This window comes from Lagopus muta, chromosome 6 (genome assembly GCF_023343835.1).
Source record: "Lagopus muta isolate bLagMut1 chromosome 6, bLagMut1 primary, whole genome shotgun sequence".
In the NCBI taxonomy this organism is placed as follows: domain Eukaryota; kingdom Metazoa; phylum Chordata; class Aves; order Galliformes; family Phasianidae; genus Lagopus; species Lagopus muta.
This window is the reverse complement of record NC_064438.1, coordinates 39,030,613-39,050,966: the sequence shown is the minus strand read 5'-3', so window position 1 is coordinate 39,050,966 and position 20,354 is coordinate 39,030,613. Positions and strand designations below refer to the sequence as shown.

Below are 20,354 nucleotides of genomic sequence, written 5' to 3'. Positions count from 1 at the left end.
CCCTTCCGCCGCCCCCCCGCCCCCCGCTGGCAGCGCGCCGGCGGCTCTGCGGAACCCGTTCTCGATTGGCTCCGTTGTTGGGGAGGGACACAAAAGCCGCGGTACCCCGCACCGCCCCCTTCCCGCACGCACGCCGCTCGGCTCTTTCCGCCTCTCTCTCCGCTCGGGTGTTTCCGCCGGCGGCGGGCGCTGGGCTTCGGCTTCGCTCGGGTGTTTCCGCCGAGGCGGGCTGCCGCCCCGGGCCCCGCGCCCGCCGGCCCTGCCCTGCCCATGTCGGACGTGCTGGCCGTCGCTGCCGGCTCCCGGTTCGAGCCCCCGACTGCCGGGGCGCCGGGCGGCTTCGGCGGCGCCGAACTCTCCTCGGGTACGTGCCGGACTGCGGCGGGCGGGGGGCGGCGTGGAGATGCGGCTTGGGCTGCCGTCGGGCTCCGCGGGGCGGGCGGCAGGCGGGGAGCGCGGGGGTCCTCGTTTGAGCGCTGCCTGAGCGCCTCCTGTCCGCGTGCTTTCCCGATGGAAAGTGACTTCTTTCCCTGCCTTCTGATTGTTAGAAAATGAAGCCGCAGCCCAGAGGACGGAGCCCGAAGAGCAGCGGGGTGATGGCTCGGAGCGCAGCGCCTCGCCGTGCGGGTAGGAAAGCGTTCGTGTGTTCGGTGCCCCGCGGGCGTAAGCGGGTCTGCTTTGACCTGTGCGGGAGCGGCCCCTGTGCTGATGGAGAGAAGGGGCTGTGGACCGAGCTGACTGCTTTCGGGCAGTGTGTGCTGGATTCGGTGTAGGAGCAGCTGTCCCTGCGGGCTTACGTTTTAAAGCCTATGAAATGACAAAGTGTAGCTCATGGCTCACCTGTTCATGCTGCAGAATCGATCAGGTTGCAGTCAACTCCAGAAGGTTTTGTAGTCTGTGGTAAGAACTAATGAGCTTTCGGGAGATGTTCAGGGCGGTTCAGTACTTAAGCACATGCACTGTGTGAAGGCTGAGCAAACATATTCCTTATGCTGTTTTCTTGACAACGTTTTTGTTCTTCAGCTTTTGTCTTCTGCATCAGCCTTCCCCTAATGCTGCTGCCTGGCCACCTTATCAGATGCTTGGCCTGTCCTTACGGCTGGGTGTATGGAGTTTTACTTTGTTAGAGTACGTGTGTTGCTTGGGACACAGTTTCAGAAATCTGCAAGCTCAGTTTGTCAGAAAGTAGATCACACTATTTGTTAAATATCAGTCTCATTTAAAAAAGAAAAGACAACAGCAAGCGACTCAGTAAAACAGCTGTTTGATGTCATCTTAGTTTGATGTGGATCACACTGATATCAGCCTTCTTGAGTCCAGGCGTTTTTTATATCACTCTTTATTATTCTATCCAGTCTTATTCAAGGAATGAATATAGGCTGTGAGCGGAATGGCCAAAGTATTTGCTGGGTATTCATGGGTGTTACCTGATGAATTTGTGTACGTGGAACCTCCTTTGAAGGGAAGGGGTCCAAAAAGGATGATCCGAGAAGGCTGCTTGATGAGGAATTGCTGAATGCTGTAGATCTGCTTGAAAAGCTTGCTCATGGCAGCATGAGCCGTGTTTGCCCTGTTCTAGTTCTAGTCTTCTGTATACACTCAGTATGGAATATGTTCTGAGTGGAGCTGCAGTCTTTTTTAAGCTATTCCACACTAGATTAATAGTCTGATCTGTTGCTAATGGGACTATTTCTCCCATGTGAAAGGATTTTTGTTGTTGTTGTTGACAGTAATTTAGGAAAAAAATCTTCAGCAGAGATAGAATGCCAGGAATGTTTCCTTTCTTGCTCATTCTTTTCCTTGTTTGAACCTTTCTTTTTGTTCTGGAATGTCCCACTCGTCGCAGTGCAGATCTTGGACCTCTTTACTGTTGCTGTCCTGCTGTTGTGTGGTGTACAGCTCTCTTGTCTGTGCAGCATGTCTGAATATGGCAGAGAGACCTGTGTGTTCTCTGTATTTCTTGGGATTTCTGATGGGGAAGGTTGTGGTAGGGCATTTTCAGGCTGGCTCTCAAAACTGTTCTGAATCCTTTCACTGCGCTAGTTGGCCTCTGATGTCATGTAGTAGCTGGTATAACAGAAGGTATCTTGAGCAGAAAGTTGCTGCTAATTTCTATGCTCACAAACACTGCGCTGAGCTTATGCAGTGAATTAGCTGCTGTCTAAAGGACATTAAATATGGAATGTGTCTTTGAAGTTACTCCTTCTGTGTGGTGTGGAAGATTTTCATGAGAAGACAAGGGCAGAACTCGGGTGAAAAGGGCTCTCTGCAAAGGCGTTGGGCAGGATGCTCAGTGTCTCTGTCCCTCTGAATTCTGGCTGCCTTGGAGTGATCCTTCTCACAGCTGAGCTCTGCTGCTTGTGACCTGAGTATAAGTACTGAATTGTGGTACTTTCTTCCTCTGAGAGGTTGCAGATAGGGTCATCTGTGAGTGCGGATGTGATAGAAGATTCAAAGGAAGACAGTTGCACTTTGGAGGACCAGAAAGTGGCTGAAGCAGAAGAGAAGCTGCCTGACCAAATCCAGTCCACTAAAGAGGTAGGTGGTTGTTTCTGACATCTAAAAGAAAGGAAGGAGGTGCAGCAGCATTTCTTCCACCCTACTGCTGTGCTTAATGACTGTGGGACAGGCTTTAAGTGAATCAACTTTCATCTTAACAGAACCCTTATGGTCCTCCATATGTTAGTGAGAGGTAGAAGTTCTGACTGACTTTGCAAAATCTCTCTTGTGTACTACTGTAGTCCTTACTTCCTTGCAGTTTCTGGTGTGCCAGGGTTTCAGGGTTATTCTTACCTTCTGCCTCTTGTCTGGGTCTTCTAGGGATTCCCTTCATGCATGTTTATGGAATAGAAGTGGAAGGCAATCTGCCATCTTTTGTCTCTTTTCTTGAGCAGCCAATTTGCTTGTATTACAAATACAGCTGGGAAAACTCGTGCAAGTGTCACACAGCTCAGGAGCTGTGTATTTTCATATATGGAAAGAGGGCTGGCCCCAGTAAGCCAGATGGACCTTTACCCAGGATGCAGTTGATGTCAGTGTGATTGTGCTGCAGTGCTGATACAGACAGAGCTGAAAGGCTCTCCCTAGAGAAGCAGCACTTTGGGAGTGCTTCCTGGGAGCAGTCAGCTGCATCTGTGAGGCTATTTCTTTGCTGAAAGATGACAATTAAATCTCAGAAAGATGCAAACGTGCCTGCCCAGAGACTCCTGGGAAGGCTAAGGGATGTGTGGTTTGTGACATGAATGCAGTGTGTGACTGCAGAGTGTGTGGTGCAGTGGGGAAAGTAATGCAGCGAGGTGCCTCAGACCAAGATGCTTCTTTCTAGTTCTAACAAAAGCTTCTGCAGGATCTGACTTGACTTCAGCATTAATTACTACTGAGTTGTTGTAAATCCATCTGAGGACTTTATTACATTATAATCTTTGTGACTGGGTGTATGCACTTTGTGCAGGAAGCTCTTGTTCGAATGACCGAGTACCACATACATCAAGGAGCAGGGGATATAGTCATGATTCAGTCAGATCACACTGGTGCTGTGGATATCCTTTCAGCTGAGCTGGAAACTGCAGACCTCCTTGGAGAGCAGAGAAAAGGTGAGGCATGAAAGGACCTAACTTGTTAATTACTCTGTGGCCACTTTTTTTTTTTTTTTAAGTGCCAGTGCCTGCCTTGGCCAGAGAACAGTAGAGACTGTCTTAGAGGCACTGCTGGTTCCTGTTCACTGCTGGTTCCCACTGGCCTGTGGGCTCCTTGCTAGTGTTGTGAGAAAACTTCATATCTGACTCTAGAATACAAGAGCCTTACTGAAAACAGTGAAGTTATTTACAGTAATTTGGCCAGTAGTAATATGAGGTGATGATCTTTTCCTCTTGCTTCAGCTCAGCCTCCCCCTCTGGCTCCACCTACTACATGGACCACAGGGAAGATGAAGGAATTCAAAGCCAAGATGGGAAAAGAGAAGAGTGCTAGGATGGTGGTGAAACGAGGTGAGGTGGTGACAGTCCGTGTGCCAACCCATCCTGATGGGAAACGTGTCTGCTGGGAGTTTGCGACAGATGATTATGACATTGGATTTGGAGTCTATTTTGACTGGACCGCTGTTACTAGCACTGCCATTACTGTTCAGGTCAGCGAATCCAGTGATGAGGAGGATGAAGAGGAGGAAGAGGAAATTGAAGGTTGGTGCACACTTTAAGAGTTATTTTGTGGTGCTTGTTGCCATGCTGCTAAGAATGTTTGCCAGATGCTGTAATTTCCATCTACTTTGCTTACCCAGTCCACTTGTTATCTCTGCAGCCCATTGGGGTTTGGTTAGGCTAAAATGACAGAGTGGTTAGCCCTTCCTGCTTCAGCACTTATCAACGTCTGTTCTCCTCCAAGAGCATTTTTTGAAACCTAATACACTGAAAAATTAAGGAGAAATCACTCTTCCAGCTGATAACAAGCTTTTCTAGCTGAGAAATTTTTGGTAGTAGGTGATAACCAAAGGGTTCTTTTTTGTTTTTACGTTGTCCTGGTGTATCATTAACTTGTGCTGACTATCTCTGTACCTGTGAAACACATATTACCTATTCTGTGGTTTCAGTATCTTTATGACCAGTGCACCTGGGGGTTTTGGTGTCTGAAATCAATCTTGCAAGTTCTCCAAAATGTATAGGTTCATATTTGAGAAATGTATTCTTGGAGTGAATTGAGGATGTACAAACACAGTGAAGCTATAGTGAAGACCTTTTCCTTGCTCCATGTCAGTAGCACTGGGCTTCCTTAATGAGACCTGGTTGTGGCATATATAAGAGGAGTGAACTGTCTTAAGTGAAGTTAAGTCCAGGGAGAGTAGGCCAGGCTGGCAGACAAGTATGTACTGTTTCATTAGTATTGCGAAGAGAACTGATCCTCAGTGTGTCCTTTTGCTCACAGTAAGAAAAGTTGAGCTTTGTGGGTAGTATTAGCAAAGGTCAGGGCAGACACTAATGTAATGCTATCATAGGTAGCCCTCAAGATGAAAATGCTTACATTCCTCTGTGTTCTGGTCTTGTTTAGCTTTTTATGAGCCATCTAGTAGCTTAACTGATGCTTTCATGCTTTCCTCCTCTTTCCCATTTAGGACTTGCCCCTGTTGGTGATGTGGAAAGGGGCTCCAAAAGCTCTCTGCGGAACCGCTATGGAGAAATCATGCCTGTGTATCGAAGGGACAGCCATCGGGAGGTGCAGGCAGGCAGCCATGACTACCCAGGCGAGGGCATCTACCTGCTGAAATTTGATAACTCGTACTCTCTCCTCCGCAATAAGACTCTGTTCTTTCATGTCTTTTACACTAGCTGAAGGGATGGGAAGGGGCAGGGATGGCAGACAGGAGGTGGTGAGCATAGCAGGCTGCCACCCAGCCCTGATACTCCATGATGAGCACTTCTGTGTGACAGAACAAAGGCACAACTCTGCTAGCGACTCTTCAGACACAACTTGGTTTCTCCCCACGCCCTCCTTCCCAGCTGTCCTGGTGGAGAAGAGTGGTTGTGACTGGTTGTTCACAGGCAGCTGTTATTTGTATGAAACTCTGGGAGTCCTGCTCTGTATAATCAATGGATATCAAGATGTTACAATCACAATATAATCAAGAGAGTTAGGCAAAGTAGACAATAATAACAAAAGAGAATAAAATGGGAGGCTTACCCTTTGGCTGGGCTCACCACAAGACACCAATAGAGGCGATCTCCAGAAGAGATCCTTCCCTACTGGTAGCCAGCTCTTAAATAGGTCTAGGAGGGGTGGAGCCTGGCTCCCCTTCCGGCAGCACAGGTGAATTGCCTTCACCTGTGCTCCTCTGGCTGACTCATGGCTCACCTCAGGTGATCAATCAGAGGTTCAAGCCGTGACTCAGTAGTTCCCATACATGCTCTCTGTAGGTATAGTGTTGGGCCTTCATCATAGCCAATAAATGCCCAGAGGCCAGGTGCAGCTGGTCTTGGTTTCTTTCTGTTGCAGTGGTACAAAGTGAAGTCAAAGTGTTCTTCATCTGTTGCTGTTCTGTAGATCTTCAGGCTCTTCTGCTGTATCTGGATCACTAGAGGGCAGCTATCAGCTGCAGAGAGACAAAAACATGTCTGGCTTGTCACCAAACCACTGATAAACTTATCACTTACTGCCACTATGTGTCACCAGCTGCCAGCACTTCCTTTGTTCCTATATGTGGGGATGTAGCGTGGCCATGCTACAATAGCCAGCTCCAACCTATGGTACCCATGTGTTAGAGCAAAGTGTGTGGGGCTGGGGAGGGGAGTGCACAAATAGAAGTTCATAGGAAGATTTTCCTCTGGATCAAGAATTAGATATTGCATCTGTAGATTACAGAGATATAAAAATTATGATTAAATCTCCAGTGACCACAAAGTTTTTTTTTTTTTGTTTGTTTGTTTGTTTTGTTTTTTTTTCCTGTAATCCAGATGTAAAAACAGAAGAAATGGTTTACTGCTGTGTTGAATAAATATGAAAAGGTCGGGATATGACCAAGAAATATACAAGAAATGTTTCTTTGTAGCAGCATGTTGATTCACTGGCATTGCTGCCAGCTGAATAATAGCATATATAGGAAGATGCTCCCCAGGGAAGCATAGTTTCTCAGCTGCTATTGCTGTTACAGAGGTGTTGTTGCAAAAGAGCAGAAACTCAAAAGGGGTGGGATTTTCCCAGTCCTTTCTGTAAACCAGAATGAGCGAGTCTATTGCTAGCCCTGATCATGTGGTGAAGGATAGAGTTCCTTGACATGTTTTAGTGGCTATGATAGCACTTCCTGCTTGAGTATTGGCAGAGTTGAACAAGGATTATGTTAATCGTTCAGAGATGAGTTTTAAATCACATTTATCAGCAACTGTTGTTTATTTTAATACTTAAAATCATGCTCTTTTTAAGAATAGTAATGTGTTTACGCTTTGTTACCTCTTTGCAGAGACACAGAATGGCTTTTTGCATGGTGATCCTAGTAGAATTCTGAGTTTTAATTTTTAAATCCTCCAGGTAAGGCACCTCTATTTGGTCCATTCCCTTTATTGAGGGGGATTGATGAAGAAAATGATTTTGGGGTAGTTAAGACCAAAGATTTCACTGTACTAGGAAGGCTGTATATTTCCTCTTATGGCTATATTGTAATGCTGTGGAATTTTCTTTATGTTCAAGCTCTTCTTCTAGCTGTGATTACTTATTCACTGCCCCAGAGCATTTAATAGGTCAAAAAGACGTGTGTGAGAGAGAGATGTTTATAATGGAGCAGCCCAAGCTTGGAGCAGGAAGAAGGAAAACCAGAAAACTGGTTGCTCCATGGGTGAGCAGACAGGAAGCAGAGCTGGCCAGGGTAAGGAGCAAGCTGGTGCTATTCTGGGCCCTGAGTTGGAAGCCTTTCTCAAAGGAGAGAGAGGACCTGGCCACAGGGGAACTGCAAAGCTGTCCCTCAAGCAGAGGGAAACATAGGGCAGCCTTAGGGGGAGGTAGAACAGTAAGACTTGGTATCTGTCATAGTAAAGTGATCTTTAGTTTAGCAGCTTGGGGAATGTTATTTCTTCCTTTTTCCCCCTCCTGGGGAGATGCAGAACCATCTTGTGGTCTATGTAAAGCATTTGAATCAGGCCTGAGCCACTTGCATAGGGCTTCCCCCACTCCCTCCCCCTTTTTTTTTTTTTTTTTAATCCTTTGCCCTTGAAGTTCTTTGACAATAAGAAGGTAACCTTTAATTGACCAAAAATGTCAGTGCTGCCCAATGCAATTACTGCCTTTGGTCCTTTCTGATGTAATCTGCAGGGCCCTATGTGCACTTGTTGGTTAATGTATGAGACACTGTGTGGCACCTGATCCAATTTCTAATTAGGATTTATTTATGATAAAGGGAATTTTGACCTATGCGCAGCAGTTGTAGAAAATTTATCCTGATCCTCAGTTTCACAGCGTTCTGTGGGATACTGTTATTGCCACTATATAAATGTTTCTCCTATAATGTGGCCTTCCTATTGCTAATTCACCCCTCTCATTGTCTGTATTTTGATCATATCCTCATTCAAAATACATATTTTAATCTTGTAAGATGAGAAAAAGACCTGCCTGACTACCAGTTCTGGTCGCTTACTGAAGCAAATAGTATGTGCAAGTTATCAAGGTAACTTGTTAGTGGTTTTAGTGAAGACAGACTGTCTTGTAGATGATGATCCTATTGCTCAGTTCTAGCTTTCTGAAATGTGGACCAACCTTTTAATAAGGCTCAGGTCATTTGTTTGGAACTGTCCCCATCTCTTAGTCTCATTGACTTCAGCTTAACAGAAGCATTGAATCAGGCATGTTATCCCAATCTGTATGTGCCTGTCCTGCAAAAACATTATGCCCTTAAACAGACTTGGAACTAAAAGTATCTAGTATCACACATCTAATAGTGTGTATTATTTCACTGCTTATGCTTTCCAGAAGCATGTGGTATCTCTTATGAACACAAAACATTTTGGCATAAAATGTTTCATATGCAGGAAACAGAAGCTTTACAGTTGCACAGGATAATTACCCTTGGTGTATTCTTTAACTTTTACATCACTTAAGTGTTTCTCAGGTCTTAAAGTATCATTCGTTATCTAAGTGACGACTCCTTTTAGGAAGGATCTGTAGTCTTTATTCATTCTCTGGTAAATCTCCTAGCTTGGATGCAAGGCTAGTGATTAACAGTGGCCACTTGCATTCAGAATTGAACTCATAGTTGTTCAAAGAAGTAATCTCCTTATTTCTTGTGTCCTTTTTTCTGTTATCTGTGTATCCTGGACTTGTATCTGATCCTGCTGTCTGCTGAAGTAGTGATGGAAGCCATTTTTGCTCTAATTGCAAACTTGTGGAACTAAATATTGGGTTTAGAAAGAAAAATGAATTTAGAAGGCATTTTCACTTCATTGATTCACAACTTGATTAAGGAATAAGCTGCTTCTACATTTTGTGAAGTTGTTTTGGTGGTTTGTTTTTTTTGCTTTTGTAAAAGCACAGAATTGTTTTCCAGTTTGTTTTGAGTATGACTTAGAGACATAAAACAATCCTGTCGCATGGGATTTGCATAAAAATTGGGTTGTATAATTGTCCATAATAATAGTAACAATCTGTTGGGTATTTTTTAATGTCAAAGCAGGTAATAAGCTATCCATTGTTTTATCTTACTCTTCTCCCTTAGCACTAGTGTAGCAGCAGGAGTTGAAAGTGTATGTGTTTCACTGAGGACTGAGAGTTAAAATTGCTTAAGTCAGGCACTGCTTGTACTATTTTAATTTGCTAACCAACTCTGGAGGCCCACATTAAAGGTATTGGTGTCAGATATAGGCTATTCCCAAAGTAATATTTGGGACTCATTTAGTAGTTATCTACATTAATACTACTACTAAGCCACTTACATGAACAGTAAGATGAAAATGTGTGCTTAAGGAGAGAAAGAGCTTAACTGACTGACTTGAGGTACTAAGACAAAAGTTGAGTTACTATGCAACAGTCTGAAAGGTTGCCAGATTTCTTTCTTTTTGGTCCTATCCTGTGAACTGTCTCCTTGTAGCTGTGTGCATATAGTCGTGTATTGCCTGCAGTGGGGCCAGTTGTGCTGCTGGACTTGGTAGGGTAGACTGGAGGTGACCCTTGTCACGTGTGTAATTGCTGAAAGAGGTACTTGTTCTTGTGAGCTGGAAACTGGGGGTAGAGAATTAATCTCTAAATGAGTTCACTTTGTCCCCACTGCTTGTACCCTTCCTTCTTGTCTCACTACTTCCTAGTATGCTTTGCAGAGGATTTATCACAGGGTGCCTTAGGAGCAAGGAGCATGTCTGAAGTACGAGCCACAGATGTCATTAATCCAGGGGTTTTCTTCTTGTTTCTCTGCCTATTTGTGTAGGGTTGAAGCACTAAGATCATGTAATGAGAGAGTCCTGGTTGGCTGTCCTAGGGATTTAAGTTGTTCATTAGTCTGCCTTGTTGCTGTAAGATGAGTAGTAAAATTGTTAGTTTCCTGGCACACTAACTAAAGTTTTAGAGTGAACATCAAATGGTGGAGTCCAAACACATCTTGCTAGGCCAAGAATTTCCTGTGCAATTATTCAGCATTTGCCTCCAAAGAGTCTCTGGCATTTTATTCTGAAACACTCGTGCTATTGCAGCTGAAGACAGAACATCAGGCTGAATGGATAGATCTGTGGTTTGACAGTAAGGATTATCTGGTTTATGCCCATCTGGACTGGTGAGTGAAGTCTCTTAGGCATGAAGCTGAATGCTAACCATTAGAGCTAAAGAGGCTTTACTTGACTTTTAAGTTTAGAAGCTGTTCTTGGAAACTAAATAGTTGGAGATGATCTCCCTGTAACTTCCTGAATGCCTGAGTGACTAACTGCTCTCCTCAGAGTGGAGCAGTCTGCTCTCAAGTCCCTGCTCCAATCTGCTAGCATAGTCTTTCAGTGGAGAGTATCTTGTAGGTGGTCATATCTTTTTTTTCCAGACATATATTCTTGTAAACTGTGACAGCTGTCTCTAAGTCTTTATTTATGTGACATGAATATATTTGTTGTCCCAGAACATCAAAATTCATTTGTCTGTACCAACCCATGGCTTTTCATCTCCTCTGAAGAAACTAGTTTTAAAGGGAGGTTACTTCAACAAGATGTGGCACCAAATCTCTTGCTGAAGAGCACATGTGAATATTTATAGTGTGTTTGCTTTCCTTCTAGGCTTGGTTTGTATTGTTTATATTCGATGTGTTGTGGCTGATTTGTAATATTATATTGAAAGTTATTCCCTTTAAATAAACTTTTCACTATGCAATCACAATGTTTGTCTTCTGTTTAAAGAGAATGTATTAACAAAAGAAAGTGAAATACAGACTTACCAAAAGAAACATGAATACAATGAAACTGATTTTTATAAGCAACAAAATAGCAACTATTCCAAATGTACTTTGCACTGTAGTGGACACTTCAGTTGCAAACACATAGGAAAAGGTGCTGTCAGCTAGTGATCACTGCTCCAGCTAGGACATTCTCTGTTAAAATGACTTGTGGTGATTATTTATTTATTTATTTATTTTTACTCTTCAAATCATCTGCAGCGTTTGCATTTGTACTGAATATTTGAAGACCTGGAGAGGAACAAGCAAGTAGCCAGTCTCGTAGAACTGGCTCAGAAAGAATTTGAATGGCCTATCACTCATTGCTTCATACTGGCTCAGTTTACAGAGATCACTTTTAGCTAAGTATTCTGTTACTAAAGCTTTCAATCTGAAAGATTAAGAACATATTTTCAGCTACCAGCTACTGATGAAATTATCTACAACAAAGTGTTTGTCTTTAGCAATTTCCTCATAGCTGCTTGACCATCAACTTCATCTCGCTATGAAGTCTGAATTTGGGTAGCCTAGAGGAAGCATCTTCAGAGAGTGCTTATTGGTCAAAATGAGACCTAGGGTGGCTGAAGCTGTGGATACTTTCTCATGTGTTGTTTCAAAACCCAGTAGGGCAGATGCTGCATGAGTTCAGATGTCTCTCTTCTCATCTTGCGTTCACCTGGAGCATTTGTACAAAATAATGGATGGGCAGCAGTGATCACACAGAGAGTTGATCAAAGGGATCCATAACTCTGCCAAGTTAAAGATACTGTTTCTTTTTAGGAGCATGGAAAAGAGGCAGCTCTTCAGTATTTGACTGCCATTAGCTCACTATGATCTCTGCCGTCTGTCCTGGCTCAGGCATGGGGCCAAGAACACAATTAAACAACTTTGGGGATGCAGGGAAGCGATGTTGACATTTCACAACGTTATTTCACAGTCTTTCTGTAACTTTAGTGGTTGGTTGAGCTGCAGCAGGATGAACCAGTTCTTTGGCAGCGGGCTGTGCTGGCCCCGCGCAGGAGGACGCTTTCCAGTTGCACGTGTGGAGGACGGTTCCCTTAGCCGCTGAAGTGCTGTCACTGGCGTCAGTGTAGCATGCAGGGGCGGCGGGGTCGCCTCGGCCGCTCCCTCCGCGTACGGGCCACGCGATCCTCGCGGCGAGGAGGTGGTAGGGGCGGTTGATGCCCGGCGGCCGCCCACAGCTGCGCCGCCCTCCGGCACCTCTCTAGTGGCCAGGCACGGCCGCTTTTTTTTTCTCTCTCCCCAGCCATGCTGCCCGCCTGCCGCGGCCCCGCTGCCCGGGGCGAGCTGGGAGCGGGCGGTGCCGCCTGGGACAACGACCTCGCCTTCTACGTGCTATGGGCGCTGCGGGAGCCGCCGCGGCGGCTGAGCAGGTGCGGCCCGGCCCGGCGCTGCCCCTCCGCGGGCGGCGGCAGCCCGGGCAGAGAGAGGGGGGCGGCGCCGGGCCGGCCGGACGTGGTGCGGCCTTAGGCGGGTGGCAGCTCTCCCCTCTGAGGGCGACGCTTTCCTTCATCGCATCCCCGTGCAAAACGCTCTTGAGTAAAAGGAGCCCTCTCTTTCTATGCTTCCTTGGTATATTTTTGAGCGTTCCTGGTTCTTCTCTGATTGTATGTTTTCTTGTTTGCTCTCCCTCCCAGCCAGTCCAGCAAGATGGGTTACCAGGCCTGGCTGCCCCTGCCACTGCCTAGGCAGCTGGTAGTGTTCAGCCTGGGGGACTGGAGCTGCTACTCCCCAGACACCTGCATCACAGTGGACGTGTTGGTGGCACCGGGCGTCAGGGTGCAGCGGCTCGGCACGCTGGGGCCTGCCTGCAGGTAGCGGTGTGACAAGGCGCTGCTGGGTGCTGCTGGGCTGCCCTGTGCTTGGCCCTCCTTTTCCCTTTCTTTCAAGGCTTTATATGAAGTAGACCAGAGCCTTCCGGGATGGCTCTGGGAAGAGTGAATATAACAGAGGCATAACCAAAAGCCACAGGCACGTTGTTTGAACTAAAACTATCACAGATTCTGTGGAAGAATCTGTTTAGAATAGGAAGTCTTAACTGTCTAGTATGATGGTTATTTGGATAAGAATACCCCTTTACCTCTCAGAGATTGTGTTAGTTCTCCAGAGCTGTCTTGCATGTCATTGGCCATAGTGTGAAAGTGAATCAGAGACAGCCCCTGTCCTGCTCTGTTTCATGAGGTTACATTTGTACACCCAAACAAAAGCTAATCCCTAGAGCTTCCTGTGATGTCTCTGCTGCTTTCAGAGTTCTTATTTTTTGGCTTTGAGGTGCTCCCAGCAAGTTTAGGAGCAAGAATTCCTCAAAGGTTGGTGCTAGCTGTGGGCTGAAAACCCATGATGCTCTGTGCAGGTCTCTGGTGTGGGAAGGAGACTGGCGGACGGATGTTTTCATGGCCTCATTGAAAGAAACGCATGATGGCAACCCTGTGAAGCTTGTCCTGACTGTCCATGGACAGGTGAAAGAAACAATAACCCCTCTCCCTGTCCTGGATTCCAAACCACTTCATCTCTGCCAGCTCTGAACTTTAAACTTCCTTTCTCATTCTGTTGTGTTTCTTCTCTTTGCTACTTCAAGGCAGGGCCACACTGCATAGATCTGTTAACATATCTGGTCTGAACCTCAGCCTTCCTCAGTAATCCAGTCCTACTCACTAAACACAACTTTGCTAAAACACCTCACGTATTGCAGCAGATATGCAGCAGAGAATGGCTCACTTCTAATTCTACTTTCCTGGATTTGTGGTAGACGAATGACTGCTTTACAGTGTGCTAATGTCCTTGGATTTAGAATTTTTCACTGTCTGGCTTTTTTTTTTTTTTTTTTAAATTTTGTTGGATTATCCCAGAAAGATTTGGGCTATTTCCTTGTTGGGAAAAGGAACCTGTCCCTTGCAGTACATATTTATGCTCATCTTCTGTGGCTGATAGTTTGCATGGACTTTTGTTCTAACACCATACATTGTTGCTCCTGTCCCAGCTGCTCCATGGAGTCTCCAGCAGTACACCTGCACACTCATTTCTGGTCCCAGAGACCACCCAGTCCCCAGTGCTTCCTGCTGATGATGGGCCCCTTGATCAGGACCTGGAGGATCCTTCTGCTGTAAGTGTGCACTAGGTCCTTCCTCTCATCAGTTCACTCCTCCTTGGTATGTGCTCTGTCAAATGAAACTGCTCAGCTTGTATGTAGCAGCAGCACATGCTGCCTTTCTCATAGAAAGTACCTGACTAAGCAGGTTTTGGAGTCAAAGGTTCATTTATGCTGCAGAAGTTGGATAATATCTCTAAAGGGGTTGAATTTAACAGCCCTGATGGGATCACTAATCCACGTGGTTACTGGCATCAATGCCCCTCTGCCTCTCTGGTCGCCTCTGTACGAGCTTGCCTGTGGCAGCCAGTAGCTGAAAGCAGGCTGCTGGCTGGGCACATGGCAGTGGGTGTCTGCGTGGCTTGATATGTGTTTGGCAGCTGATGTTGTTGGCATGCTGACCCTGAAGATTAAATAGGAAAGCCTGAAAACAGCCACTGCATCAAACTTGTCTCTGTCCCTGTTACAGATAAATTTGCAGTAGCCTCAAGTCTTTCTCTTCATAACTGCTTTGACTAGAGCTCTTGTCACAGGTTAAGGGTCAGAGCTCCAAGATGACTGCAAGAGCTTCCTGGCCTGCTAGGAAGGACTTCCACACATCACTAAGGAGCCTAGTGGTACCCTGCGCCCTGAAGCAACCACCTCATGGGATAGAACCCAGTGATGCCTGGAGGAAGAGTCCTGTCTGCCCCAAGGAGCCCAGGAAAGCTTTATTTGAACCCAGAGCATCTGAGAGAGAGCTTGATGTAGAAGGTAACTGTCAGCTTCTGGGTGTATTTATGGGTCTTATCTGCACTGTATCTCACTGCTGATGGCAATAGGTTTCAGTTCGTTTCTTGGTGTGCCTCCAAGATAGGGTTGGGCTTGTCTGTGCCTGGCAAAGTACTGAGAACTGCTCCTTCCACCTGGATAAACTGCTTGAGCAGTTTTTGTCTATTGGGAAAAGGATATAGAACATGATGTATTCTTTAGTGCCAATACTCTGTACTGTAACATTATATGCTTTATCACTTCATATGAGTAAAAGTGTTGTAAATGAGGGCATGTACCATTAGCCTTGTCTTACGAAAGAGTAAACAGAGGCAGAAAAAAGTAACCTACTACTATGTTCTGCAATCTCTCCATTAGGCTGTCTGTTCCCCTACCATCAGCATACCACTTGTTCCATAGAAAGACATTGTTTATTTTTAAAGTATGGAGGATAAAAGAAGAAGTGTATACAAGTAGTATAATTATACTGAATTTTCAGTAGTGAGGAGGTAGCTGCCAAGGGTTTTAGGAATTAAACCTTTAGCTTCTGGAGTGTGAATTTCAAGTCAGCTCCAAGGTGTGACCAAGTGCGTGTAAATATTTGACAATAGCGCAGTGTCACCGTGTGAAATCGTTTACTGGGACTTGCTTCTCACAAAGATAAATTTAGGGGGGGAGAATGAGGTTTTCATCAGCAATGTAAAATGCAACAGCATGATAGCCGTCAGAGGAGGTGTGCCTTGCTCTTATCTGTCTTCTCCATCGCGTCTGATGGGACTTTCTTCATGATTCTTGGTCTTGCAACTGGTTGCTATCAGGTAGCTTTGAGCTGGGGGACTGAGGAAAGAAGGCCAGGGGGTTCTTACACCGCAGAGCTGAGTGTTTCCCAGGGTATGTCTGCTGGCTGCTTTCTTTATGGAGCTATCTCTGTGTTTCTTCTGCAGATCTGGCAGTGGAGGAGTTGCAAGGTGAAGATGTGGTTTCTAGACCCTGGTTTGTCTTTTCACCCATGGCGATGCTATTCCCTTTGACATCACAGGCTGCTTGTGTTTGATCCTTTATCTCCCCAGCAATCAGGAATAGCAAGCACTATATATATATATATATATATACATATATATATATATATACATATATATATATATGTCTGTATATAATGCGTGCAATTGTGTAGGTGCTTTAGTACTGTCAGGCTCTCTAAGAGTGCTTCTGTAACCCCTTTGAATCTCAGGGACACTTCTGGGTGTGTAACCATTTGAGACAAAGAATAAGATGTGGAATAAGATTTGATATAAAGGATTTTTTAGCTTGCTCAGCCAAATGCATGGGTTGGGATGGGAAAAGAGGAGGAACAGAGCAGTAGGAGGAATGTCGCTGGAAGCAGCTCCAGGTTTTGGGTTGGTATGTCTTAGGCATCGATAAGCTCTTATTGGTAGCCATTCCCCATGTAAGTAATGCAAGCAGAGAACACAAGTGGGATTTCTTTCTGGGAATAGGTGCTCAGTGGGATCCAAGCTTGCCTCTGCCTGCCTGTCTCTGAAGTGGCAGCTGTATGCGTCCTACATCCAGCCAGAGTCCTCTCTGCTGACTCCTTCTTATGATGACACTCTTAGTACAATTCTTTTCCCCCAAACCCAACAGAAAATCATGCACAGGGAGCTGTGTTCTTTGCCACTCCAATGATAAGAGACCTGCAGTCTTTGCTTTCCTATTTCCCTCCCTCTGAGCCCTCAGTTGCCTTATTCTCTCCAGTTAAGGGAACTGAGGAGTGTCTTCTGACTGCTCCCAGCACTGTGCTCTCTCCTCCCCAGGCAGCCCCAGCCCGCGGTGGTGCCATGCCATGTGCCTCAGCGATCACAGAACGGTTGTTCTGGTTGGTGGAGAAGGGGCTGATCAGCAGGCCTGCAAGGATGCTCTTTGGAAGTTGGAAATTGGTGAGGAGTTTAAGGCTGTCAAAGGCAATGGGGTGGGTGGGAATAAAGGATGAATTGGGTGGGAGAGTGTCCTTTGGGGTCTGCGCTTGGGGAGGGAACAGCAGAGGGGTCACAACTCCTAACACAGTCACTGTGAGTTCTAGGTAGTGGCTGATGGTGATGTCACTCCAGGCAATTTCCCAGTGTGCTGGGAAGGTAACTGCAGGATGCACAACAGAATTTTCATGCTGCCTGCTGCTGTGCTGTGCCTGTCAGGAAACTTGCACTTTGTTAAAGAGATTATGTTGCTCTGGAAAAGCAGACAGGAGAAAGGGAACAAAGAACCTGTGTTAACATCTGTGCTTATGGCATAATGATGTCCCCATTTTAAACTCACCTACCATCTGCCTGGTGTTGCTCCTACAGACAGCGATTTTTGGTTTCCAGTGAGTCTCCAGCAACGAAATGCTATGCCGTCATGCTTACGTGGTCACACAGCTACCTATGACCCAGACACCAAGCGTATCTACATTTTTGGGGGTATTAGGGAGGACAAAGACTACAGCGGCATCTACATTCTGGACACAGTCACCTGGAAATGGCTTCTTGTGGTTGTAAGCACTGCAGCTCTTCTAAAATAAAAGCACATAAAGTGTGTTAGGTCCTGCCTGAATGTAGCAATTGATGTACTGATGTCTGTACTCCAGGTCTGTTGTTGCTGCAGGTTGCCTGAGCTGCTTAACTTTCTTGTATCTGTCAAACCCAACTGTGCTGAAGGGCCATAAGCTTGGCAGAAAAGAGGGCATGCCTAAAGTGAATGAAACAATGTGGAAAAAACAGCTGCTGCAAGAGTGCTGTGTCTAATCAGGATGGTGGGTGGGAGGTACTGCGCAAGTAGCAAAGGGAAATGGCATCTCATTCTGCATGGTGCTATTGAGAGCTACATTGGATACTGAGGAACTGGTCTTTTGAAGTCAGAGAGCTGCTCTGAGCATGGCAGGTCTCTTAGCTCTTTGGATTGCGCGTCCTGTTCTTGAAGCAGATCCTGTCAGCTAAGGACTGTCTCTTTCCTGGCTAAAGCAGAAGACTGCTGTTATAGAATAATACTGGGATGAGATCTTTCTGTTCCCTGTCTTTTTTTGAGACAGCTGGAGTGGGAGGTTAACTTCCTACTCTCATCAGAGCATTCTAGTGGTGCAGAGTATGGAAAGGATTTACTGTCTGCTTGAATGGCAAAGATCTGATGGGGGAGCCAGTAAAATGAAAATTGAGACTTGATGAACTCATGGCATGATGTGGAACCCCTTTCTTATGGGTCACGCAGCAAATTACAAACTTCTTATAGCAGATATTGTGTTCCTAGGCTAAAGGAAGAATGCCATTGCTCAGCTACCACAGTGCAACTTTCTACCGCAAGGAGCTCTTTGTTTTTGGAGGAGCTTTCCCTAAAACAGCATCACTGGCAGTTGGACCCTGCAGCAACATGCTCTACATCTTCAATCCAGAACATGAAATTTGGTACCAGCCCATCTCAGAAGGGGAAAAGCCTCTGCCTAGGCTTGGGTGAGAGGCTCTTGCTCTGGAGCTCCAAAATAGAGCAGGAAACCTCACCTTCCCTCCCACCTCAGTGAGATTCCTAAATATTAGATGACTTTCTCCACAATTTCCTCCATTAAGATAAGGCTGTGTTTTGAGTAATATTCTGTCAGGGCTCTGTCCTTGGGCTGCAGTAGCTGAGGATAGAGAGGGGTGCAGACAGAAGCTATTGCAACCCATTAACAGAAGCCAAGGCAGGCTGAACAAAGGCTAACACACTGGGGAGAGTGCTGAAGATGCTTTGCTCATTTGCTGTTTCTCTTCTCAGGCATTCAGCTACTCTACTGAAGAACAAGCTGCTGATCTTTGGGGGTCAGAGGTCTTGTCTCTACCTCAGTGACATGCACATCTTGGATCTGGGTGAGAAAGTCCGTACCATCTTTGGAGGTCTGTTTTAAGGCAAGGACTGTGAAATAAGGCCTGCAGAATGGAAAGGCAGAATTAACACTAAAAATCCTGACTAGCAATGGAAATGGAAAACTCTGGTTTAGTGGGGGTGTAAGGGGGTGGGTAATGGGAAAAACAAGACATCCTTTTTCTGGAAGAAGCTGGGCAACAGAAAGTACAGGTAGCCGATGTGACAGTGTTTCAAAGTTTTTGTCTGATTATAAAGTAGAGAAATACTGTTAGCAGAGCTTTTTGGACATTTAATCAACCTTTTCCTGCCTGTCAGGTTTCATGGAATATACACCAGTTGCACTCTGTGCAGGACAGCCTTCTGCACGCTGGTAAGATCTTGTTGCAGATCTAGAAGCATTTTCTTCCTCTGTTATTCTCTGTGAAGTCAGGTTTAAAAGGTGCTCGTGATCAGACCCAGTTGCATACCTTTGTCTCACTAGCCAAACACTGTGGGTGGCCCCTCTGCTGTGGGACCAGAAATTCCCATGCCTGGGTCTTCATAAGTTGTGGGGAGTACAAACCACTTAGGTACCTAAGTGGAAATCTGAAATGGATGCTATCTCCCATTACAGAGGTGACTTAAGTCCTTGCTATCTTATTCCATATCGCAAAACACAGAAGTTTTGCTAACTCCTGAGGTAATGAGGTGCTTTTCAGGCATGATTTATGACATGATCTGCAGAGAGAAACTAACAGTTTCCAGGATCATTCAGCAGGTCAGGGCAGAAGAGAAGTTAACTTCTATTCCCCAGCTTAAGCCCCCAGTCTGCTCCTGAAAGTCTGCTCACCTCTGCCCATTGCTGGCTGACGCAACCCCACCTTTGCTCTGGTCTCAGTTTTCATGCTGCTCTGGCTGTGTCGGACTGGAAAGTTCTGATCAGTGGAGGCTGCAATGCCAAGGGAGCCCTGCAGGATGCCTTTGTTTTTAACCTAGGTGAGTGAATCTCCCTCCCTGTTTCCATAGCTTTTGGTGACAGTGAACTGCAGTGGTGTTTCTGAATGTGTAGTCTTGTGTGTTTGTTTCACTCCTTGCATTAGGAACGTAGGTGGGTTTGTTTGTTTGTTTGTTTGTTTTTCCCTCCATTATTTATAACCCATTTCTACTTTAGATACTCTTTCATGGAGCACAGTGATCCACCATGACCTCTGCTCTGTACCACGAGCTGGCCACACATTGCTTGATCTGACTCCCATGATGGATGTGGACAAAGAGAACAAGAATAAGCATAACCTGCACACGGTGCTGGTCTTTGGGGGCTCCAACTGTGCAGGGGCCTTTTACAACAGCACAAAGAAGATCCAACTGGACCTAGGATAATGCAGGATAACCAGAATGAGTCTGTCCCCTCTTTGCCAGCTTAAAGAGGGTTAATAATGAGTCCCAATAATAAATGAGTCCCAGCAATATGGCAAGTGAATGCTACCTTAGCACAAGACATCACTGACTTGCAGTGTCTTTCTGTATGCTATGGGTATTGTCCTTTTAGGGCAGTTGATACACAGCATCAGAATGGGAGAAATCCCATATCGTATCCCTGGCTTGGGTGCCAGAACTTTCAGTGGGATCTGAGATAAATCTGCAAAAGAACACAGTTACAGGCTTCTTGTTTCCTTTCTTGACCTACAGATTTCCCTTTTTGACCTACAGAGCTGGAATTTCTGGGATGCTCTGAACATGACTCAGGTGTTTGGTTTCTTTTCAGATGAGCAGAATGGG

General features: G+C 45.7%; 2 protein-coding genes across 3 annotated transcripts; both read left to right on the top strand.

The window, feature by feature from the left end:
- Positions 1-119: 119 nt before the first annotated feature.
- TMED8 (transmembrane p24 trafficking protein family member 8) lies at positions 120-10,815 on the top strand. Its single transcript, XM_048948913.1, has 6 exons — positions 120-364; positions 549-627; positions 2,409-2,538; positions 3,452-3,593; positions 3,879-4,178; positions 5,105-10,815. Exons 1-6 carry the CDS (start codon positions 271-273, stop codon positions 5,320-5,322), a joined length of 963 nt encoding a protein of 320 aa, XP_048804870.1. The 5' UTR covers positions 120-270; the 3' UTR covers positions 5,323-10,815.
- A 1,162-nt stretch (positions 10,816-11,977) lies between these two features.
- On the top strand, positions 11,978-20,242 carry LOC125694724 (probable serine/threonine-protein kinase DDB_G0272254). 2 transcript variants are annotated; one of them, XM_048948319.1, is made up of 13 exons: positions 11,978-12,264; positions 12,529-12,705; positions 13,245-13,350; positions 13,872-13,994; positions 14,513-14,732; positions 15,674-15,697; positions 16,541-16,663; positions 17,069-17,256; positions 18,006-18,205; positions 18,507-18,598; positions 18,912-18,966; positions 19,474-19,571; positions 19,747-20,242. In XM_048948319.1, exons 1-13 carry the CDS (start codon positions 12,140-12,142, stop codon positions 19,953-19,955), a joined length of 1,740 nt encoding a protein of 579 aa, XP_048804276.1. In that variant the 5' UTR covers positions 11,978-12,139; the 3' UTR covers positions 19,956-20,242. The 2 variants fall into 2 exon arrangements, with proteins under 2 accessions (XP_048804276.1, XP_048804278.1); XM_048948321.1 differs by lacking the exon at positions 15,674-15,697.
- The last annotated feature ends 112 nt before the right edge of the window (positions 20,243-20,354 follow it).